Raw genomic sequence first — 23,469 nt, 5'->3', positions numbered from 1 at the left:
AAGAGGAAAGAGACAGTTGCTTGGAGTCAGCCTTGAACTCACACTACACCAGTGGCTCAGGCCACTGCCCTTGTGAAAGCCTGTGGCAGGCACCTCTGCTTATTTGCACACTCCATAGCCAGGGCAGGTCTTAGAACAACTAGGATTTGGCCAGTGCCGCTGAATGCAAAGGCACCTGAACCGACAGTTGTGTTCAAATTGATTATTGCTGGGGCTGAGCTCTCTGGTAGAAGAGTCTGGAGACATTTTTAGGCTTCCAGCCAGTGTTGGCTAGAAGGATGGAATGGACTCAAAAGACTTGACATGCTTTAGAAATGATGGCTGAATGAAACATAAACAGATCTTTTATAAAAATGGTATTTTGGGGTGGGCAGAATATTAATTCAACAAGAACCCAGAAACCCCTGCCCTTTAGCTTCTAGATTCTCAGATATTAGAGGAATTATAGGAGCAACAGATGATCTGCACTTCTCCCTAAGAATCCAAGTAGTAGCTTTAAGCATCTAGATCCGAGGTTGGCATCTTCTGGTCCTTAGGCCAAATTTTGTCACAGATATATCAATTTAACTTATACAGTGACTGGGATTTCAAGCTTTGGACAAATCCTCAAATCAAGCCACGTGGGCTTTTATTGCTTCAGGCAATGAATTTGAATGGAGGAACCCTCTTTTGGTACAGCATCGGTTTCCAGTTCGCTCAGTGCCTAGCCCTCTCCTGAGATATTGAAGCTCTGTTTGTTTTTATCACTACACTTCTATTGAGGATTCCCTTCCAGTAGAGAGCTGTCTGGATCCTGTACAAATCTGAGCTGGGAATGCCTGCGAGCATCTCATTCACCAGCACTGACGATGGAAAGTGAATTCTCACGTTACCGGTTACTATGGCAAAGGTGACAGGAAAAACAGTCACTCGTAGCTCTTTTGTTTTTTTCTAAAGGAAAGCTTCAAATTGTAGTTTTTTAAAAAAAATATTCATTACTTTTACATTGTGATTTTTCCCCTTTTTATTAAAAAATAAACAATTCGGTGGACACAAGCACATTTGAATCCCAACCTATCAACATCTTGTATATTTAAACTCTCTTGGGCTCTGAGAATGCTTTTAAATAGCTCAGTCCAAAACAAAGCCAATAAAAAGGCAGAAATAAAAGTAAAAAATCTGCTGGTGAGTGAATGATGGCAGAGAGGTATTTACTTGTTACTGCCCATTTGATTCAAGAATTCTCAAATAAAACGAAAGAACCAAAGCAAAACCCTGAAGTATTCTTTTAGTCCTGTGAGTTGAAGGCCATTTATGCAGGTCACTCCCTCATAGAGTAGAATTTTCTGTGGGTAATGGGTAGTGCTAAGTATGGCTGGAAAATTGATACGACATTTTTTTTTTTTGATTTCTGAAAACATTTTTCAGGCTTCTTTAGTGGTTACTAAAAAGTTCCTATGCAGGTTATACTTTATAGTGACCCAATGAGTAATATCTCTGTGAAGCAATTCAATCACTCATCATTTATCGCCCCTCCAGTGGGACAGTTTCAGTATGTGTAGATCCATAGTGTGTATGGGTTTCACTTTACTAAATGCAATGACTCATGTACTGGTTTGATATTTACAAAGAAATATTGGACCTAGTGATAGTTTTTAAGGAGCTGTCTGAATATGGCTGAACCAATAAAAACCATTGTACAGAAGAATTAAACACTAACTATTAGTAAATGTTGGTATTGATATTGGTAAATATTAGTAAGCTTTATTTTGCATAGAAAAGTCTATTCATAAAAAGGGACCTAATTTCTTCCTTGCCTCCATCCTGGGAAATAGATAAGGAAACTGAGCATCTAAGAGTTTGTGACTTAAAGGCACATAAGTAGAAAATGAGGAATCTGGGACTATAGCTCAGGAAGTCTGACTGATGTCAGGGTCTTTCCCTAACATCTTGCCACATAAAAGTAGGGAACAGTAAAATCTCTGGGCTGTCACGAAGGAAAAGATATGGACAGCCAAGATGTGACTTTAGTTGTTGTTGTTTTCTAGGCCATATTTTAGATCTAAAATATAAAGAAATACAAAGTGCCATTACGGTTGTTTTTACTTCATCAGTATTGGGGGAATCTGCGAATTGGGTTGGACTGAACATTTGAGTTTAGTGGAGATTATCTCTATTTTTATTAGGAGTGAGTCTGAGAGGTTCGCTGATAAAATGGAGAACAGCTGCTCACTTCTGAGAACTAACCACAGCCCACAATCAACCCTGATAAGAAATCAGAAAAGAAGTAACTTACTTTGAGCAAATGTGTCATAAGTTCATAAGGTAGAGATGAAGCTACCAGCAGAAAGTGGACAAAATGCATGTGTTGGAAACAAATTGACTCCAGCTTCAAAATCTAAGGAGAGATATATGTCAATATCAGTAAATGGAGAGAGAGCTGTACACTATGAGCAAAAAGCCAAGAGAATGAGTGATAAAATTAAACATTCATTAGGCAAGTGGAGGAAATGATCAAAATAACCACCAAAGAATGGTAAAGTCTAAATCTGTCTTTTTTTTTTTCCTTCCGGTGATATGTTGACGTTATTGAAACCTTGCCTCAGTATTTTCTAAAACTAGATCTCTTGGGTTAGACAGTAAAGAATTATAGCAGTTGGTCTTCCAAAGAGAGGTGTCATTGTCTGAGAGAGGAATTCAGGATGCCAAGAAAAGAAATGGAACTGCTGGGGTATGATGTAAGAAAACTACCAGAGAGTTCTAGTCATGTAAATGTGAGCACTTACTATTTCAAAGCCTCTAGTTCTTAGTATGTAAAAATGAAATAATAGTTCAAAGCACTATTTGGAGAAATAAAGAGATCATTGGCAAAAGGCCTCAAAAATAATGATGGCTAAATAAACTGTTGCTATTAATTTGTTCCAAGCATGCTTTCCTGTATGGTCAGAGGCATATGGTTTAAATAAGGAAAATTATAACAAAATACCATACAGGAGTAAAAGGATCTCAAAGTCTGTCATGAAGAAATTAAGAAGTTGAAGAATTTGCTCAGCATTGCTTAGCTAGTAGAACTGGCCGAAAACCAGGCCAGTTTCATTCCAAAGCTCCTGCTTTTTCCTCTGTCCCATTCTGCTTCTATAAATGAGCTGATCTGTACGCAAAGGAAAGGTGATAATTACATTTATAATTTGCTTTGCTTTCAAGTTTCAGGTTTAAGCTGTAATACCTCTTTCCTAGTAGGTGTACACTGTTGCAGAGCCAGAATGTAGCTTAAATACTTGGGTCCTTCCCTCTCCTTCTGCACTGGTCAGAGGAGGGAGATGTGGATATACTCTCACCATGAATCCATGACCCGGGGTTACTGCTAGTCCCTAGTCCCAGCTCCAGCCTGACCCCAGCCCCCAGCTCAGCTTAATGTGAACCTCTTCCCTGTAGTGAGGACACTTTGCATGATACTTCGAGATCCAAATGCAGGTAGTAAAATTACTATTTCAAAGCCAGGTGGGAAAACACCTGAGCAGCTATTGGACTTGCTGAAAAGGAATTTGTTTTTGGACTTTTCTTCCCCAAATTGTGGGAATGATATGTGGGAGGAGAAAATATTCAAGTAAATATGGTATGGTGCAGAGCGTCTGTAATATGAGCCTGGTGTCTCAAGGGAAAGGTCTTACTTTTGTGGCCCCTGGGCAAGAATTAACCCATCATTTTTTTTTTTTTTTTCCCCACGTTTCTGCCTCCCAGACTTGGCTGGAATCCTGGACAGTGGGCGCTTTTAACCCCTCCACCTCCTCCTCTGCTCCTTGCCCGGGGCTTGTGTGTTGCTGTGATGGGGTAGCCTCCCTTCCCCGTATCTGTCCCTATCCTATGTAGGACTGTAGGAGGCCAGCTCTAGTGAATAGATAGGTAAGGACCAAGTGTGCGTTCCAACACTTGAACTAATCCAGCCAGCGTCAATAAGGAGAAGCGTAAAGTTCCCCGGATGTGGCCCAAGTCAGTTTACTTAGTCTAGGGGTGTGAATTAAAGCCCGGGGTTTAATGACTAATTAAAGTCGCTCAAAGCCCCTGAGCTGTGTGTGCAGGGTCACACATGAGAGCTGGGATCCGAGGGCAGTGGAGACACGCATGAGCTGCACATGTGGCCAGTGGAAATGAATTCTCAATTCCGCACCGCAGCACGTGACTTCCTATTTCTGTAAGGTACTTCCAAGGCACTTCCTCTGTAAAATCAGCCAGAGTCCCAGAAGATTTCATTCAGCGCCGGCGCTGAGTTTCCTTCCAACCCGGGACAAAAGTTTTCCCTGAGATACGATGTTAGTTTCTCTTCTTTCTCTTTTCTTTGCCATTGCCAGCATGCAAGGATCTTGTGGCTCCTGTGCGTGATCGGAAGCTGAATACACTGGTGCAGATCTCAGTAATCCACCCAGCGGAGCAGGGTCTGACAAGATACTCCAGCACGGAAATTGTGGAGGTGAGCGTGCTGTGTGCCTGATTTACTCTCGCTGTCTCTCAGTCTCTCTCTGGATTTGAGCAAAAAGCTGAAATACTTTAGATTATGGCCTGCAGCTATGCTAGGTTGCAGTCCTCCCTCATTTAGGAAAGCATACCTGAGGTTACTAAGCATACATTTGTAACTTACCAGAATAAACAAATGGGGAAAGAACTTGCCTTTTTTTATAAAAGACCTATTTTTCTTTAGTAAGTAGAAGGAAAATCCCCACTCTGGATCTTTGAATAGAGTACTAAATAGGAAAAAAATATATGTGTGTATATATATATATATATATATATATATAATTAAATGGAATGAATATTTCTTTGAGGGGCAAAAAAGAAAGTTGTAAATTACCTAGAGGTGTTTTAAACCTAAGTGTTTTTGCCCTTTTCATTTTTTCCTGTATTCTTCAGATTGTCTGCCTTTCGTGTGTGTCTTTTTAAAGTATGATGTTTTTCAAAGAAAGGTGGATAATTAATTTGAGACACTGTAATGTTTCTAGGCAAAAGGTGTAAATATTATTCATCCGTTGAGAGATTTCCTATTTACATTTATTGTTGCTAATATAACATTCAAAATGTGTTGGGAGGAAACTTGTTATTGTGTTGGACCAGATTCAAAAGAGGAAGTGTTTCTCTTTTGATTATTTTGTTCTCATCACATATTTCACAGCCTTAGTGAATGAGAGATACTTATTCTCTGGGACTAAAGAAAATGTTCTCTACACTCCTTAAGCTTTGCTTTTCTTCGACTTGGGAGCCCTTTCTGTTTTGAACGAGGAGTTGCTCTGCAAGAGTCTAAGTTGCCTACCCCAGACCTGGCTTGCTCAGTGCCGTTGGTGGAATAAATGATTCAGATGAAACTCCATTCATTTCTCTAATGGGAATAACCCAGATCCTACATGTAGCCCTGACTCTGTCCTTGGGAAACTTTAGGTTCCAATGCTGGTATCATTTGTAGTTAATGCTGTGGTTGAATAAACAAAAATAGTCTTATTCATTCAAGGAAAACTAAAATTGGAAAATTGTTCATTTATATGAAAACTATTTTCAAGCATTATTTCGACTTGATTATTTTAAAAATATTGTCAAAACTTAAAAAAATTATCTATTTTGACACATTTATTTGAACATACATAGCTGTTGTTGACTATTTCATTCACTGTGTGTTCCAGAGCATCTAACACCGTGCCAAACAAAAAGCAGTATTTGTTGAATAAAAGGAAGAAAGAAAGAATGAATAAATGAATAACTTCAGCTTCCAGAAACTTCCATAAACAACTAGCTTACAGAAAGCTAGCAAACATCTCCATGATATTCAGCGTTATGCATATTTAAATATAGATATAAAATTTAATGTTGGATGTCAGCTCTCTAAAAATGACTTCTGACGCATGGAAAAACCCTGTGCACTGCATCCTGAGCTAGTAATTTCATAGCCCCGAATGCATCATATTTAGTTTCTTTCATTAGTTTTCAAATCAGTCTGAGAAAAAAAATACAGCTGAACATCTAAAAACAAATGGACGCTATCAGAGCATAACTTTCAATTGAATCATTACAGAAAGGAAATAAAGGGACAGCGTAAGGTTGCCAAATGGTTCTTGATGAGAAAAGAGCTTCATTTAAATTTTGATCAGCCAATATCTCCGGTTATTTGCATACATCACAGGTTATGTCCATTACATGTATTCTAAATGGACTGACAACTGACCCTAAAGAAGGGTGCTGCATGTAATGAAAATAAATTGTTTTTCAAGATTCTTAGCAGCTCTGACAGTGATGCAGGGCATTTACTATCAACAGCTCTATCAGTACTTTGGGGTCCTGGGCTGTGTTGTTCTCCGTGGGCATCATTTGGCAATTCAGATATCTCTTCTAATAGAACCACTTCCTAGAAAAACAGACCCAGACACTTTCTGCATTCTCATGTGTCACTGCATGCTGCTGACTGCTGCCTTATTGACTCAAAGTTGTCTGCTTGTGCTGTTACAGGGAACAAGAGACCCACTGTTCTTGACTGGTGTCACATTCCCATCTGAGTATCCCATCTATGAGGAGACCAAAATAAAACTAACAGTCTATGATGTCAAGGATAAGTCTTATGACACTGTAAGTACTTGTACTTATTTCTTTCTTTGGGAAAAGCAGTAGGCTTTTCCAAACCATTGGCTTTTTGATGGAACGGGCATTTTTCGAAGAGGGGCTTTGTACTGTGTTTATGGTTGTCTTATGTTTACAGTTTGCTGGGATTTCTTTCAAATTCATTTGGCTTAGTGCCATACTGGCAACTGGTTAGGAGCAAAAGCTTTCAGAACAGTTTTTCCTCTTTTTCAGGGAGGCTGGCTGGATGTCTTGGTTTACATTTTTGTTTGTTTGTTTTGTTTTTTTTGCGGTACGCGGGCCTCTCACCGTTGTGGCCTCTCCCGTCGCGGAGCACAGGCTCCGGACGCGCAGGCTCAGCGGCCATGGCTCACGGGCCCAGCCGCTCCGCGGCATGTGGGATCTTCCCGGACCGGGGCACGAACCCGCGTCCCCTGAATCGGTAGGTGGACTCTCAACGACTGTGCCGCCAGGGAAGCCCTACATTTTTGTTGTTATGCTTTAGGAGTCGTTGAAGGAGTAGCTCCGTGAACAGAAAGCAAGTGGAAGAAATTAAATAATGTTTCAAAACTTTCTAGATATTGTCATTATCCTAAAATGGGATTGATAAAGTGTTCTGCTTTCACAATTTATTCTTTTATATACTGAATAAGAGAAACTCCCTCTGTTCTTCTAATGTTGTCTGTGGGACCAAAGCAAACAGAGGAGGAAGTAACCGTCAGCATGAGGCAGAAGCTTTCACTGGCCTAGTTACAGCGAACAGGAAGATCATGTCAAGTCCTGATGGTCTTTTGTCCTAGGCTGTTCCTACTGGGTCTGACTTTTCCTCTGCTTGAATCAGTGGGTTCAAGTGAGACCGTTAGGTTCCCAGGCACTGCCTCTGGAGCCCACTCTGAAAATCCCTGGACAGGAGAGAATGTAATTGATAGGCGTTGAGAAGGGGATGGTTTAGCCCTCTTCTTTAAATCTCTCCCATCAGCATGAATTTTTGTCTGTTTTCAAGGCTGGGTGAGCTATGGGAGTATTGATGGTCTACAATGAAGTATAAGCCAGGAAACACTTTGAAGTAGACCAGTAGGTTCTGGGAGAATTCTGCTTGAGGCTATGGGGTGCTGCCCGGCTCGGAGAGTCACACACACCTGATTGAGGGGAAATGCACCTTTCAGCTCTGCCCTCGCTAGGCATTTCTGTCTCGCTCATGAGTCTCTCTTTCCTTTTCATTCTTTACCCCGAACGTGTAACATAGGTAGATGGTGGGTATATGTAACAGAGAAAAAAATCTTCTGCATCGAAGGCATTTCTACTCAGCCCCAGAAAAGTTCATGTCTTCAAAACTGCAGAAGAAATGCCCAATGAAATGCACAGCACATATGTGGTATAGAAACAGTGAGGGCAGTCAGGTAGAGCTGTTGTCTGGTTCCCATTCCAGTTTGTGACTCTGGGAGAATTGATCCTCATTTATATTTGTGGGGGCAAAGGGGGTGTTGTAAGGATTAAATAAGCTAATACATGAAACATATTTAGAAGACTTAACAGCTACAGATTCATAAGTGCAAGTTTATTATTGCTGTAGTTATTGTTTTGGCTACTGCCTTGTGGTCTCTCATAAATAGTAAAAATCAAATAAAAGAATATTAACCAAAGGCTTTTCCCGTATTTGCTAACTTTGTTTTTTCTTAAGTAGTCCTACACTTATTATTTCTGACTTCTTTGAAGAAAAGTGGAAGATAAAAAAATATATTTTTTATAACATCTTTATTGGAGTATAATTGCTTTACATTGTTTTGTCAGTTTCTGATGTATAACAAAGTGAATCAGCTATACGTATACAATGCAAGAGGGAGTGGATATGGGGATATATGTATACGATAAAAATATTTTAAGAGACAAACATTGGGGTTAAAGCTAGCAACTAAAAAAAATATTAATATTTGCCAGGGAGTTTTGTTTTTACCCTTTCTATTCCTTTTCCTTGATTTTTGAGGTAACAAGGAAAAGGAGTGGACTGTGATTGGGATATCTGGACCAAAGATTATGCACAAAACTTACAGCATGACTTTTTTTTTTTTTCCTTCTGACAAGAAGAGAGGGAAATGGGGGAAAAAATCATAAAATTAGGAACAAGGGAGATATGGTCCAAATGGATGGTGGGAAGAGGTGACTCAACTATGCAGAGAAGTAATAAGCAGGGAAGTGATCAGGGTGACAGGGAAAGCAAAGCAGAAACTATGGGATTTTTTTTTTTTTTTTTTTTTTTTTTTTTGTGGTACGCGGGCCTCTCACTGTTGTGGCCTCTCCCATTGCGGAGCGCAGGCTCCGGACGCGCAGGCTCAGCGGCCACGGCTCACGGGCCCAGCCGCTCCGCGGCATGTGGGATCTTCCCGGACCGGGGCACGAACCCACGTCCCCTGCATCGGCAGGCGGATTCTCAACCACTGCGCCACCAGGGAAGCCCAAAACTATGGGATTTTATGGTTTTTCCAAGCACATGGTCAAATTCAGTGCTCCCAAAGGTCCCAAGGTATAGACAGGATGGAGAATATGGAAGGGCCAGAGTTATAGAAACACTGTGCTTCTATAACAGAGATGAAAATGTTGAGCTTTTGGGTTGCTTAAGTCCTTAGAGATATCAGAGTTAGAAATATTAAATACCAAAGGTGTTTCTATCCCCTTCAATCTGCCTCATTTAAAATGTTATGTATGTTAATGCTCTAGGTATAAATAGTTAGCTTACTCATTAATTATGCCTTTTATGGGCTTCTATTCTGAAAACTCATTAATTAGGGTCTTTTAAAGACTTTCTTCCTTGATCCAGAGGTTTTATCACATAAAAGTATTGAACAAACTGGAATCCCTGCTGTGAAAGAAGACTTGTGAAATTTGAACATACTTAAGAAGTGCAACCAGCTTTCATTTACCAAGTGCTGTTAATTAAAGCATAACTTCTTCCTTAAAATACCTAACAGTGCTGGTGATGGAAGTGTAACTAGAAACACAGTTCATTAATATGCTAATAGTCTCCATGGACATGTAGTCTTTATCCTGGCACCTGTTCTCCTTTTTTTGTCTTAATTTTTATTGGGGTATAGTTGATTTAAAACGTTGTGTTAATTTCTGCTGTATAGCAAAGTGAATCAGTTATACATATAGCCACTCTTTTTTAGATTCTTTTCCCATATAGGTCATTACAGAGTATTGAGAAGAGCTCCCTGTGCTCTACAGTGGGTTCTTATTAGTTATCTATGTTATATATAGTAGTGTATATATGTCAATCACAATCTCCCAATTTATCCCTCCCCGCCTTTCCTCCCCCAGTAACCTTAGGTTTGTTTTCTATATCTGTGACTCTGTTTCTGTTTTGTAAATAGGTTCATTTGTATTACTTTTTTAGGTTCCACATACAAGCGATATCATATGACATTTGTCTTTCTCTGACTTACTTCACTCAGTATGACAATCTCTAGGTTCATCCATGTTGCTGCAAATGACATTTTGTTCTTTTTTATGGCTGGCACCATTCCTCTTATTTTTTAAGGTTTGTTTTTTTTTTTTTGGTGTGGAGGTGGACGCAGAAGTGAAGGAGGTGGCAAGTGGTTTTAAAGTACAGTTTAGATTATGGGCATTTAAGCCTAATTATTTTAAGATCATGATACTTTTAAGGATTAAGGAATGAAATTATGAATATTTACGTGTTTTGGAAAATCAACAAATTGCGTGCATGTATTTAAAAGGAGTTTAAATATTTGATCCTAGTAAACCATTGATCATATTAGAACAGGACAATGAGATACTCTCTACTGGCTGAATACTAATTAATGGAGTCAGCTGACTAAGTTCCTTGTCTTTTTCTATTGAGTTTATTATTACTTGGAATTAGCCAGTCAGATAAATGCGTTACTTTGCCATCTCACGTTTGTTTACATACATATTAAAATTGGAAGTTTTGAGAGGGATAAGATAACCTTCCATCAGCACCCTTGACGCGGAGATTATCTAACTTGTTTTCGTACTCCTCTAAACAACTGAAGCCGAGATTGTCTTTCTTAATAACTTCAGCAGAAATGCAATCAGTCATTGTAAAGAATGAAAAGAGTCTAACTGCTGATTCAGACTGACTCTTGTTTCCCCCTACCACATCCTTCATCCTTTGCATTCATTGCAATGCGCCTCCCTCTGCAGCAGATGGATGGGTAATGCTTGGCAGGTAGGGAGGCTGGAGTCGAGGGAGATAGGGTCATTATTAGAATTAGGGCTTCCCTGGTGGCGCAGTGGTTGAGGGTCCGCCTGCGGCTGCAGGGGACACGGGTTCGTGCCCCGGTCCAGGAAGATCCCACGTGCCGCGGAGCAGCTGGGCCCGTGAACCATGGCCGCTGAGCCTGCGCGTCCGGAGCCTGTGCTCCGCTCCGCAACGAGAGAGGCCACAACAGAGAGAGAGGCCCGTGTACCGCAAAAAAAAAAAAAAATTACAGTGACCTTTTTGTTATTTTCCTTACCATAAGGAAATTATCTATTTTCTCAGAATGGGCTGTTCTAACACCCAGCTGTTTGGTGGAGACTTTAAAGAGTGAAATTGAAGCCCATGGCTAGAATATGAGAGCCCAGGTTCTACCAGGGAAGTTGATGTCTTCTGGATATATACTGGATGTAGACTCTTTTTCAATACTTTTGCAAACTGAAACAACATAGACAAAAGTGTTTTTAGCACATAATTTACAATGTTCAGCCCTAGGGAAGTAAGCTGGGAATCTGTGTCTTTCATATGTTATAGCAAAAACTCAGAGGAAGGAGAAATTTATGAATGAAAAGAACATCACCATCAAACCTTTCTCTTTTTCCCCTTCCTCCCAAGCAACACGGTGTTTTGGAAGGTACTGAATAAGTTCTTTCCACACCCAGCTGAGGACCACCATCAATCTAGAAACACATGATTATGTCGCCGAACTGTTTTTGCCCATGGTAGAAATTTAAATTTCTGATGTATTTTCAGGACTGCAGATTGACTTCGGTCCTTTTGCTCTAGGGTTAAAGAAATGTTCGCTGTCTCCCCAGATAGTTAGATGTTTAGCTCATAGGACAGAGTCCCATGTCTAGTAGACACTGAACGTTTCTCAGGTGAGAATCTATGTCCTAAGACATTTTTTACCACCAATAAGTAACAACTCCCCATCTGTACCTTTCAGAAAAAGTGACCTTATCTAGATTGGATGTAAATTTATGTTTTTAAATTTATTTTTATTTTGGGGGGCCACACCGTGCAGCACATGGGATCGTAGTACTCTGACCAGGGACTGAATCCCTGCCCCCTGCAGTGGGAGTGCAGAGTCTTAACCACTGGACCTCCAGGGAAGTCCCCTGGATGTAAATGCATTGTATTTTGTGTGTTATATGTCCAAGGAAGTTTAGTACTAGTACAATTCCCTAAGAAGAATTATCCAGTTCAGTTTTTATGTTTTTCAATGGAAAATAAAATCATTTTCTATTTAGTATACTTTGGCTTGGCTTGATTTTCTCCATTGACTTCTTACAAATTTAAGTCTAATTATACTTGTTGAGGCAAATTCTGTGGCTGGCCTTCCACTCTACCTGGAAGATATGGTGAACTGGGTAAGGAAAAGGAAATTAAGATTACTGATCACTAAGTATATACCAAGCACTATGTTTAATTTTTAGTTCCTTCTTTAATCTCCGTAAAACTTCTTTGAGGGAGGAAGTATCATTATGCCCATTTTAAAGATGAAGCAATTGAGATTCTGAAAACTTAAGTAGGTCAAGTCAAAGGTCCTTTATTTTTTCCATGCTACACTATGGTACGTACATAGTTGATAGGATTTCTCTCATTTTTCATTCCCAGAATATGATATTTTTTACTTCAACCGATACTTTAAAAGCATTCTCCATTTGGAGCCTAAAAATTGGTTAATTGAGAAAAAAATGTCAATAATCAAATATAGGAAAAAAACTCATATCCAGACATTTTAAGCACTTAAAAATTCAGTATGTATAACTAACTGCAGATGTCTGAAAAATGTTCGTAATGAAGTGACCAGCTACTATTCATGAAAACATAGCTGTTACTGCCTGTTGTGAAATGGCTAGATTTATGTCTCATACTTTTGCTTTTGTCCCCCTGGCCTTATTTTTCCTTTTTATTTTATGTGTGCTGCATGGTCCCCTCAGCCTCTTCATTCACTCAGCCTTGGCCTTTTGGAATGCTCGCCTTTATGTTTTGACATAGTTTGCAAGGGGAGTTGCCAATTCCATACGGAAGTAGTTCAGAGTTCTAACATGTTGCGGCCCTTCATAAATAACTTCTCTTCCTTTCTACCTGTTGATAAGTGGTATATATTTACGAAGAGCAAATTTATATTTTATTGAAGCATAATTTACATACAATAAAAGGGACAGATCTTAAGCGTTCACTTCGATGAGTTTGACAGTGCATATGACCATGTGGCCTTTACCCAAGACAAGATGTAAAACGTTTTTGTCCTTCCAGAAGGTTCCCTTGTATCCCTTCGCAATCAGTTGCCACCCCCCCACACACACTGTAAGGCAATCACTTTCCCATATCTACCGACATATATTTGTTTTGCTTATTAAAATTTATGTGAATGATATCACATAGTGTGCACTCTCTTGTATCTGGTGTTTTCTGTTCAACATAATGTTTTTGAGATTCATTCATGTTGCTCGGTGACTTGATTACTGAATGGTATTCTGTTGTAGTCATATACCACAATTTACATATTCATTCTCATACTGATGGATATTTAATTGCTTTCAGCTTTTAGCAGCAATGACTAAGTCCCTATGAACATTTGAGTGCAAGTATTTGTTTGAAATTGTTCTTTTATTCTGAGGGGTAAATACCGAGGAGTATAATAGTTACATCATAGGTCAGATACCTGTTTAACTTTTCTAGAAACTATTCTTCAGAATTATTTGCAACTTTATTCTCCTCTCTTAGTAATTCATGGGAGTTCTAGTTACTGAACAAATGAAGATACTGTCAATCTTTTTCACTTAGCATTCTAGTAGATATGAAGAGGTATCTCAATGTGGCTTTAATTTGCATTTTCCTGGTGACTAGTTATGTTGAGCAGGTTTTCCTGTGCTTATTGGCCACTCATCTTTTTTTTTTTTTTTTTCCTAATGAACTGTCTGTTCAAGTCCTTTCCCTATGTAAAAAAATTGGTTTTCTTCTTATTGTTATTTCTAAGAATTCTTCATATTTTGTGGATACGGGTGCTTTTGTTAGATATATGTGTTACGGTTTTCTGTGAGTCTTTGGCTTGCCTAATAATTTCCTTAATGATGTATTTTGTTGATCAGAAATTTTAAATCCTGATTAAGTCCATTTTTCATGCATAGTAAGTGCTTTTGTGCCCTAAGAAATCTCCCTAGCCTCAGGCCAGGAGAATATCCTCCAGTGTTTTCCTCCAAAATATTTTATAGTTCTAGCCTTTACAGTTAGGCTTAAGCTCCATCTCAAATTATTTTTTGTAATAGGAATAAGGTAGGGATTAAAGTTATTTTCTCTTATGTAGATATCTAGTTATTTCAGCATCATTTGTTAAAAATACTTTTTTCTTCACTGAATTTAGTTGGTACCTTGACTGGAAAATCAGTGTCTACTGATACATGTGGGTCTGTTTCTGGATGCTCTGTTCTGTTCCATTGATCTGTTTGTCTAGCTTCGTGACAATAACATGATTTTTGTTGCTTCATAATAAGTCCTGAAATCTGGTGGTTTAAATCCTTTATCTTTACCCGCTTGTTCTTTTTATCGAGGTTGTTGTTTTTGTTTTTGCCAATTTGAAAGCCCTTTTTCTTTCCATATACATTTTAGAACAACTTGTCAGTTAAAATACCTGTTGGGATTTTGCCTGGAATTGTACTGAATCTATAGATCAATTTGGAGAGATGGACATCTTAATGACATTGAGTCTCGTGATCTATAAATATGGTATGGATATCATTCCATTTATTTAGGTCTTTAAACTTTTTTGAGCAATGTATTCGTGCTCAGTATAAAAGTCATAATATTTTTTAGACTTATTTCTAGTTAGATGATTTTTTATGCTAGTATACAAGGGATTGTTTTAAAAATACAGTTTTTAATTGTTGTTTGCTAATAGGTAGAGATATAATCATTTCTTTATATTGACTTTGTAGTTCTAAAGGATTTTTTCATGGATTCCATAGAGTTTTGTAAAATACACAATTATGTTATCTGCGAATAATGAAATATTTATGTTTCCCTTTCCAATCATTGTGCATTTTATCTTTCCTTATTGCACTGGCTAGCAAGGACATTTAATACAGTATTGATAGAAGTGGTAACAGTGGAAATTCTGGTTTTGTTCCCAAACTTAAGGGGAAAGTGTTAATATTATCACCATTAAGTATAATCTTAACCGTAGGTTTTTCATAGATGCCTTTTTATCAGATTGAGGAATTTCCCTTCTATCTATAATTTTCTGTGTATTTTTTTTTTATCATGAATGGTGTTGGATTGAGTCAAACTGTATTTTTCTGGTATGTGTTGAGATGCTGAAATGTTTTTCTCATTTATTCTGTTAGTGTAATGAATTACTTTAGTTTTGTATGTTAAACCAACCTTAGATTCCTGGAGCAATTTTTTTTCTTTAATTCACTGCTCTTCCGCATCTTTGCCAAGCTTCAGCCTAGTATGTGGGGAAATCAACCTCTGCTCCTCAGCCCTCGCCTTAGAGAAAGCCCTGTGCACCTTAGCAGTGAACCTCACTGCTCTTTTGCCCCCCATCCTTCATTGGAATACCCTCCTGCGTGATGTGACATCCCATGGGAAAAAGTAGGTGGATGGGTGAGACTCAGGCTGTGGCTAGGGCTCCTAGGGATTCAGATTTCTCGTGCCAGGTCACATGGGCTCATTATAGAAATTCATTACTAGTTCAGTTGGTTTCTATGGAAGATCCTCTACTTCCTGCTGCTCAGCCAAGGATGACACCAGCCCGGGGCATTTCTTCTGCTACTAAGGGTCTGTCACCATCTGGATTTCATTTCCTTTTGGTTTATTTATACCCTCAGTTTTCTGATAGTTTTAACAAAAGGTATGATTTGGTGGCTTATATGACATCTTCTCAATGTAACAATGGGAGTGACAGTCTCTTGCAACTTTTTACATCTTAACCAGAAGCAGAAGTGCTACTTATTTAACATCTTCCCTTTAGCATTTATGCTGCTCTCTGTATATCTGCAGAGAGCAGATTTCCATCTCTTCCTTTAATTTCCTCTTCTCTGTAGTTACATATCAAGTGCATTCCTTTCTACCCTGCTCTTTACATTGTTTTCCCTTTTCTCACATATTCCAGTTCTTTCTTTGTGCCACTATCCTCTGCATGGGCACAGTACGTGCTCTATATCATCTGTTCAGAGATTTTTGTTTTTTGTTTTTGTTTGGATTCCCACAATAGAGAAAAGGATATTCATCAATACCTCCTCACTTTCCAGAAGAAAATGTTGTTTGCGTGGAAAAAGACTGGCTCTTAGACAATAACATAAGAAAATGAATTTACTCATGAAGCAAAACAAGCTTCTTACCAATTTCTGGGGGCCATAGCAGAGTGGCTGCTTGACCGTGAGGTAGCCACATCCTTATTTTATGGAGATCAGCAGAACTGTAGTTTCAGTGTTTTCACCCTTGACTGTCTTCAGATGTGTGAGTTATGGAAACATTGTTTAACCTAGCTTAAAAAGGAAAAAAAAAAAAACTAAATAAAACATTAATTAATAAAAGAAAAATTAATTTGCTTTTTTACAATTAAAGTAGAAATGGTTAGTTAAGACCATTTCCCATTCTCTTTCCAAAACAAGGTAACTGTATTCATGTTCATCAAAAACATAGAGAAGCGGGCTTCCCTGGTGGCGCAGTGGATGAGAGTCCGCCTGCCGATGCTTGGGACACGGGTTCGTGCCCCGGTCCGGGAAGATCCCACGTGCCGCAGAGCGGCTGGGCCCGTGAGCCATGGCCGCTGAGCCTGCGCGTCCGGAGCCTGTGCTCCGCAACGGGAGGGGCCCCAACAGTGAGAGGCCCGCGTACCGCAAAAAAAAAAAAAAAAAAAAAACATAGAGAAGCTTAGTCTACCCTGTATTCCCTAATGGAATACTGAGATTGGTGGAGATTAGTGATCCTTGTAATATTTAAAGAGTTCTATCAAGTTTAGAAGTAGGGTCAAAAAACTGAGCAAAGTATTTGATGAGCCAGTCCTCAGGAAAAAAAAAAAAAAACTCAAATGACCAAGAAACATAAAAAGTGTTCTAACTGTATTTTCTTGGAAACACAAATTAAAAGAGCAATGTGATCATCGGTTTTTGCTAATAAACTGGCAAAAAATTTAAAGACCATTGCTGGCAGGAATGTGGGAAAAGTGCCTTTTCGTACAGTGCTGATTGAATGTAAAATTTTACAACTTAAAAAAAAAAAAATCTGCCAGCATCTAGTCAAATGAAAGGCAAGTGTACGCTTTGATTTAGCAATGTTACTGTTAGCTGTCAACCTCTTAGACGTAAAGCCACCAGTACTTAAGGATATATGGAGAAGAATGTTTGAGCATTACTGTGAAAAATTAAAGGGAAAGTGTGAATAAATTCTGGTGTATCCTAATTACGGATATTATGAAGCCTTAGAAAAGAACGATTAATTAATTGGAGCTCTAAAAGTAGACTTGGAAGAAGATCCACAAGGTATTGCATACTTGGGAAAAGCACGATACAGAAAATAATGTATAATAGAATACCATTTTTTGAAAACGAATAATAAAAAATGCTTTTATATATGTATGTGTGTTGGGTTTATAGTTAAGCAATATATAATTGTAAATGACTGTTGAGTATGTAGAAAATATAAGAGAATAAATGCAGTGAATGGAATGGGGGAGAAGAGGAGTAGATAATGAAAGAAAAAGAAAGAAAGGAAACAGGAGAGCATGAAATAAAATAATAGTATGATCAGACAATCCTGCTAGTGGATTTTCTGAAAATAAAATAAAATAAATGTAACTTTAAAAGGTAAGCGTCATTTATATTACTTCCATGCAAACTACATTGTCCTCAGAGAAATGTCACTTTTGCATCCTCAAGATTCAAAGCAGAAGGGCTGTCAGTAGCCTGGATGGGAGGGAACTGCTACAAACACGCGGCCACCTATAGGAAAGCTGCCAGGTGTGGGGCAGTGCCTGGGGAGACGGCAGACCTGAGATACCTACCGTTGGGGGCATCATCTGTAGGGAATGAAGGCAGTAGCTGAAAACCTCACCGAGGCCAGTCAGAGTAGAAGAGGAAGTAGATGGTCATCATTTGCATTACTTGATGAAGCCCTGGGAACTCCCTGAAATAACTAGGGGAACTTGTAGGGGACTCAAGGATCTGAGATCACAGGTTGGAGCTCTGTGTTCTGGTGCTGTTGTAGTCAGTAAACTGGATAATGAATTCATGCTTCCAAGTAGATTTAGGAGCATTTATTATTATTATTTTTTACCTGCTAACACCAATCAAATGATCTGATAACTGCCCACTGGGATTTGTGAGTCTAACTTGGACCCTGAACTGAGAGAGAGTTTATTTCTGCTTCCCCTTATGTCCCTCTGAGATATTGACCTCAATCTGATAGTTTTGGAGCATTTGCAGGTTGTTACCATTTTTCCAGTGGCTTAGGCTGTGAGTGCCTGGCTGGCCAGCTCTGTCTCATTCATGCAGCAGCCTTCTTGGCACAGCTGTGAGGGCAGGTGGAAGCTTAGGGAACATTGTATCTGATGGGGCCGATCCCTGAACAGTCCGACGTGGGCACAGAGGACATGTGTCTTGCATTGGCTTCCCGTTCCTGCTTGGTTTTGCAAAGCTGAAATGTGATATGTTGCCAAAACATTTCTTCTGATTAGAAAGGAGCAGAAACTAGTGATTTAAAAGGTCAGTGTGCTGTACAGCTCAGAATAGCTTTTAATTACCTTAAGTTTATATATGCAGCACAGTGGGAACAAAGGGAAATTCTAAAGAAACCTAGGCTTTCTTTAGAGTCATTTGAATGGAACGATAATTACAGCTAGCTTCCAGCTGCTATTTAAGTTCACGTGAAAAGTATTTTTAAACATGGGGGAAAAGTCACGTGTACCTGCCAAGGCAGAAGGTAAGGCCACATTCTGAAAAAAGTTGATGGACATCTGGTTCCACATCACAAAGATTTTCTCTCAACTTGCCATGAGCCAGGTTACTCAGGTTTCATGGCAGTAAGTCAAGCTATCTTTTAAGATATGCCCCTTGAGGATGGAGCTAAATGCTGAGGGGGCAGATGTCCTAAGGAATTCAGTGTGTGAGTTCACAGAGATACTGGTCTTTCAGGCAAACCTGGGTAATAGTTTTTAACCAGGAGAGAGAGAGCAGCTCTTGGAAGACATTATCAAGATTTGTTTAATCAGAAGGGATCTCTAAGGATATTTAAACTTTTAAATAATATACTGATAATTTTTTAAACTGCCGTTTTGTTTTTTGTTCGTTTTGAAAAGGGCACTGATAGTCACCTTAGCATGTTGGGATGTGGGAAAGCAGTTTCCCAAGAAAATTTTAATTGGATAGGATTTAAGCGTAAACAAGAGCTCACCCACCTTCCTCCCGCCTGCCCACATTCAGGGAATTTGGAGCATGTGTTATGGCTACAACATTTGCTTTTCATTCCTAAGTTTAAATTGAGGCACAGTGAAATGTGCATAGCAGCTTGCTGGGGCCTCCAAGCAACAAAGAGGGCTCATATTAGAAACTCTGGACGCGTGCTTGTGTCTTCATACCTACATATATAACATTTTTAAATATGAGTATGTACACAGAGTAGAATTCACAAATTTGTATTTATGTACATCAGGTGAGGCTTTGAAGTTGAAATTCCAGGATCAAGTTCATTTGTTGCCATGCAAGGCCAAAAGTATGCTTAGGGCGATGTTAATATTCAGAGAAATGTCCTTCTGTTTGTAAAGAGAACCTTTTCAGTTAGTGTAGGCTTAAAGGCAGAAGGATGTCTTTCAAATTCTGTTTTATTGCCTTCCCCATTCTGTTTTCCCCAGCACACATACAGAATCGTCAATCGTCGCTTCCCCTTGGCATTAGCGTCTTCGACTTTGAACTTGCAATCTAAACAAGTATCTGAAAAAAGACAATACCAAACTGGAGATGAATTATTGAATTGTTATAAGAGACCATGAGAGGCATTTGAAAACCACACCAGTGGGTGCAACAGCAAGGTTTCTGAATGCCATTATGGGAAAATCAGGTTCACATAGTGTTGGAAACAAGCGAAGCAAGGACATTTTCAAATTTGGGATCAAGGATACAATTCTCTGTCCCCTCAAGGATCCTTTCCCAATCGTGATGCCACATGGAGAATAAAGAACATCAAGTTTAGAATCAGAAGCTCTAATCTAAAATCTGCTACTTAGTTGTGTGGCTTTAGACAAGTTATCTTTTTCGGGTCTCAGCTTCCCCAGCTCTGAAATGGAAACCATAATATTTGCTCTGTCTACTGCTGAAAGGAAAAGAGGCTAACACATGTAAAAGTGCTTTGAAAACTAAAAATACAGTAGAAATGCAGGTATCATCATTGTTTACTGCAGATATTATTCTTGTACTGAGGGCATTCTTTCCAGAGTGACACTAGTATATTTCCAAGGGAAGGGTTAGTGGTTTCCTGGTATCAGACTCCTCAAGGTTGACCCATGTTTCCAATGAGTTGATCAGTCTGGATATCTTGTCTGTGTTCTCGTGAAATGATTTGTGGCTGGGTGCTGAGCCTATGCTGGTACATGTAGTATTACAGTTGAACCTCATAGAGACCCTGTTGAGTCAGGGAGCTAGGAAGTAAATTTAAATAATTTGTTCAAGGTCATATTGAAATGTCAACCAGAATCTCAATTTTCTGATGTTGAATCTATTGGAGTGTGGGAGGTTTTTCAGGAACAGTGAGTTTCCTAACTCTATTAATAATTTGAAGTTGATGATGACTTTCAGTCAATCTGCTGCTGAAGGTGACCACCCTTGTAAATGTGGTTAAGAACTTCCTCTTTAAATTGACCTCCAGGAAAGGGAAGAGGGAGAATTTACGTTTTGAAGGCTCTCTCAATATCTGGAGTAACTGCCTTAGATAATGCATCTTTCTCCTGGGTCAGCGTATCTGCTTTCAGGTGCTGAAATGCCTTGATGACCTTCCCATTGTTCATTTCAATTTGGTTACACCTACCTTGGGTTCCCATGTAGTAGCTATAGCTACGCTAGTGTTATTTGGTGCCTGTCTCAGGTTAGCTAAGTTATAGCGTGTAAGACTTCAGTGTCAGTGAACAGACATCCTGGAGGAGCTAAGCCACGTTGCCAAGTGATCATGAGATCTTATTCTAGGATGCTGACAATGTCATGATAAAAATAGTCAAATGAGGAAAAAAGCTGTATATCTTAATGCTGTTTCCTCCAATTGGCAGTTCCTAGAGATTATTTGCTCTACCCTGTTTAGTCATGTCACAATTTATTAATTCACTTAAGTATTTTTATACTTATTCTGTGAAATAAGAAATATTAATATTGGCTATTTTAAGAAAACACAAAGATATGACAAATGCACAGGCTTCTTTATATTAATTTGATTTTTGCTACCATAAGATTGACATACAGATGAGATATCCATGTAGAAATATCTAAGCAATCATTTGGAAGTAGGTGCATGGAATTAGGGGAAAGTGACAGATTTATATTGTCTGGAAACACCTAACAGTCGCTTAAAAATTATTTTGTATTTTTTCTCGCACAGCAAAGGGGAAGGGGGAGTATTATCTCATTCTCTTCTGTTTCCTCAGGAAAGCAAACTTGTCCCAGACTTCTTCTTGCATTTCATTGGCTAGAATTGTGTCCCATACTCACCAGTAATAGCAAGGGAAGTTGAGAAAACAAGTATCTGTTCTTTCAAACTTTCTTTGTTGGAATGTGTAAAAAAAGAAGCAAGTTGGAAATGACTTTTGAAATATGAAGCAACCATAGTATTTGGAATAAAGATTTGGAAGGCACCTTTACAGAAGTGATTTTTGAAAATGAGAGAATCAGGGAAGAGAAATAGGAGAAAATGATCAAAGTGAGAACCTTGGCAAATAGTGACTATGGAGAATGAGAGATGACCAGGTTTCAGTACAAAAATAAGAAGCAACCTCACGGCCATTAGGATGGCTATTGTCAAAACACCAGAAAATAACAAGTTCTTTTCCTCCATGGCTAGGGTGTGGAGGGACTAGAACCTTTGTGCACTGTCGGTAGAAATGCAAAATGGTGAAACTACTACTGAAAACAGTATGGAGGTTCCTCAAAAAATTAAAAATAGAATTGCCATGCGATCCAGCAATCCCACTTCTGGGTGTATATCCAAAAAATTGAAATCAGGATCTCAGAGATACTTGTACACCCATGTTCACAACAGCACTATTCACAGTAGCCAAGAGGTGAAAGCAACTCAAATGTCTATCAATGGTTGAATAGATTAAAAAAAAAATGTGGTATATACATACAACAAAATATTATTCAGCCTTGAAAAAAGAAGGAAATCCTGGCATATGCCACAACCAGATGGATCTTGTTGACATTGTGCTGTGTGAAATAAGCTGATTACAAAAAGACAAATACTGTATGACATCATATATATGAGGTATCTAAAATTGTTAAATTCATACAAACAGAAAGTAGAATGTTGGTTAACAAGGGCTGGGGAGAGAGGGAAAGGGAAGTTGTTATTTAATGAGTTTCAGTTTTGCAAGATGAGAAAGTTTTGGAGATCTGTTTTATAACAATATGAATATACTTAACACTACTGAACTGTCTACTTAAAAATAGTTAAGATGATAAATTATAGGTTATATGTTTTTTCCCCACAGTTTAAAAAAAAAAACAAACCTACTTCAGCTTTCTACTTTGGTTAGTTTGGGCTGGGGCCCAAAAAGTCGAATTTCTAACAAGTTCCAAGGTACTGCTGCTACCGCTGGTCCACTGGTCCACTGGTCATACTTTGGGAATCACTGCTCTGACGTAAGACTTATCACTCAATCCCATAATCCTCTGTTTATAGTCTAGCTCTCCTTCAGACTGTGAACTCTTAGAACAGGTACCATCTAGGTTGTCTTTACATGCTCAGGTTTTAACCCACTATTTGTTCCTGAATAAATTTTTGTTGAATAAAAAAAGATAGGGAAAAAAAGATTTTAAAAACAGTAAGAAAAAAAAGGAAACAAAGAGAACCAGATTGTGCAGTGCCTTAGAAACCAAATTAGGGGAAAATTTTAAGATAGAGATAAAGGTTAGTGTCGCCTAGTGCTACAGAGATACCAAGGAAGGTGAAAAAAGATGACTGAATTTAGTGATTAGGAGGTCAGTAGCCTTTCAGAAAACAGTTAGAATCCAAGGGATCAAGGAATAAGTGAGGTGCTAAGATTGTAAATACTGGGTAGCAAAAAGGAGAAAGAAGAAGGAAATGTGAGTGAACTCACAGAAAGCTTTTAGTTTAGGGTAAGTTTGAACACATTTATAGAAAAGAACTAGGCCACCGAAGCAAACTGCAGGAGTCCCCAGAGATTCTGGGGTAGTGGGAATTAGGGGTTCCAGAATACAGAGCTGGAAATTTCTTTTTTTCTTTTTTTTTCCCCTACCCCACCTGGAAATTTCTTGATAATTAATCTTGCCTTTACTTGAAATTCCTGATTTATTATTATTTTTTTTAATTTCAAAGTTTCTTCTGCAGCAGTATTTATGTTACAGTCTCTTCCTTGGGTCAGTTTACCAAATGAAAAATAATGAAGTACTTGGCTTGAACCTATTTCGTTTGGGTAACAAGAGGAACTGACAAGT

The 23,469-nt window shown here is 38.7% G+C and overlaps 1 protein-coding gene across 7 annotated transcripts in view; it reads left to right on the top strand.

The window, feature by feature from the left end:
* INPP4B (inositol polyphosphate-4-phosphatase type II B) overlaps positions 1-23,469 on the top strand; it is a 737,042-nt gene that overhangs the window by 408,500 nt on the left and 305,073 nt on the right. For all 7 annotated transcript variants that reach the window (XM_067035581.1, XM_059066760.2, XM_067035580.1 and 4 more), the window contains 2 exons: positions 4,329-4,447; positions 6,466-6,582. In XM_067035581.1, the coding sequence (XP_066891682.1) occupies positions 4,329-4,447; positions 6,466-6,582 (236 nt within the window). Of the gene's footprint in view, positions 1-4,328; positions 4,448-6,465; positions 6,583-23,469 lie in introns of those variants that run through there.

Source organism: Kogia breviceps, chromosome 6 (assembly GCF_026419965.1).
Source record: "Kogia breviceps isolate mKogBre1 chromosome 6, mKogBre1 haplotype 1, whole genome shotgun sequence".
NCBI classification, from domain to species: domain Eukaryota; kingdom Metazoa; phylum Chordata; class Mammalia; order Artiodactyla; family Physeteridae; genus Kogia; species Kogia breviceps.
Note: the sequence above shows the minus strand (reverse complement) of the source record. Positions and strands in the feature narration are given on the sequence as shown.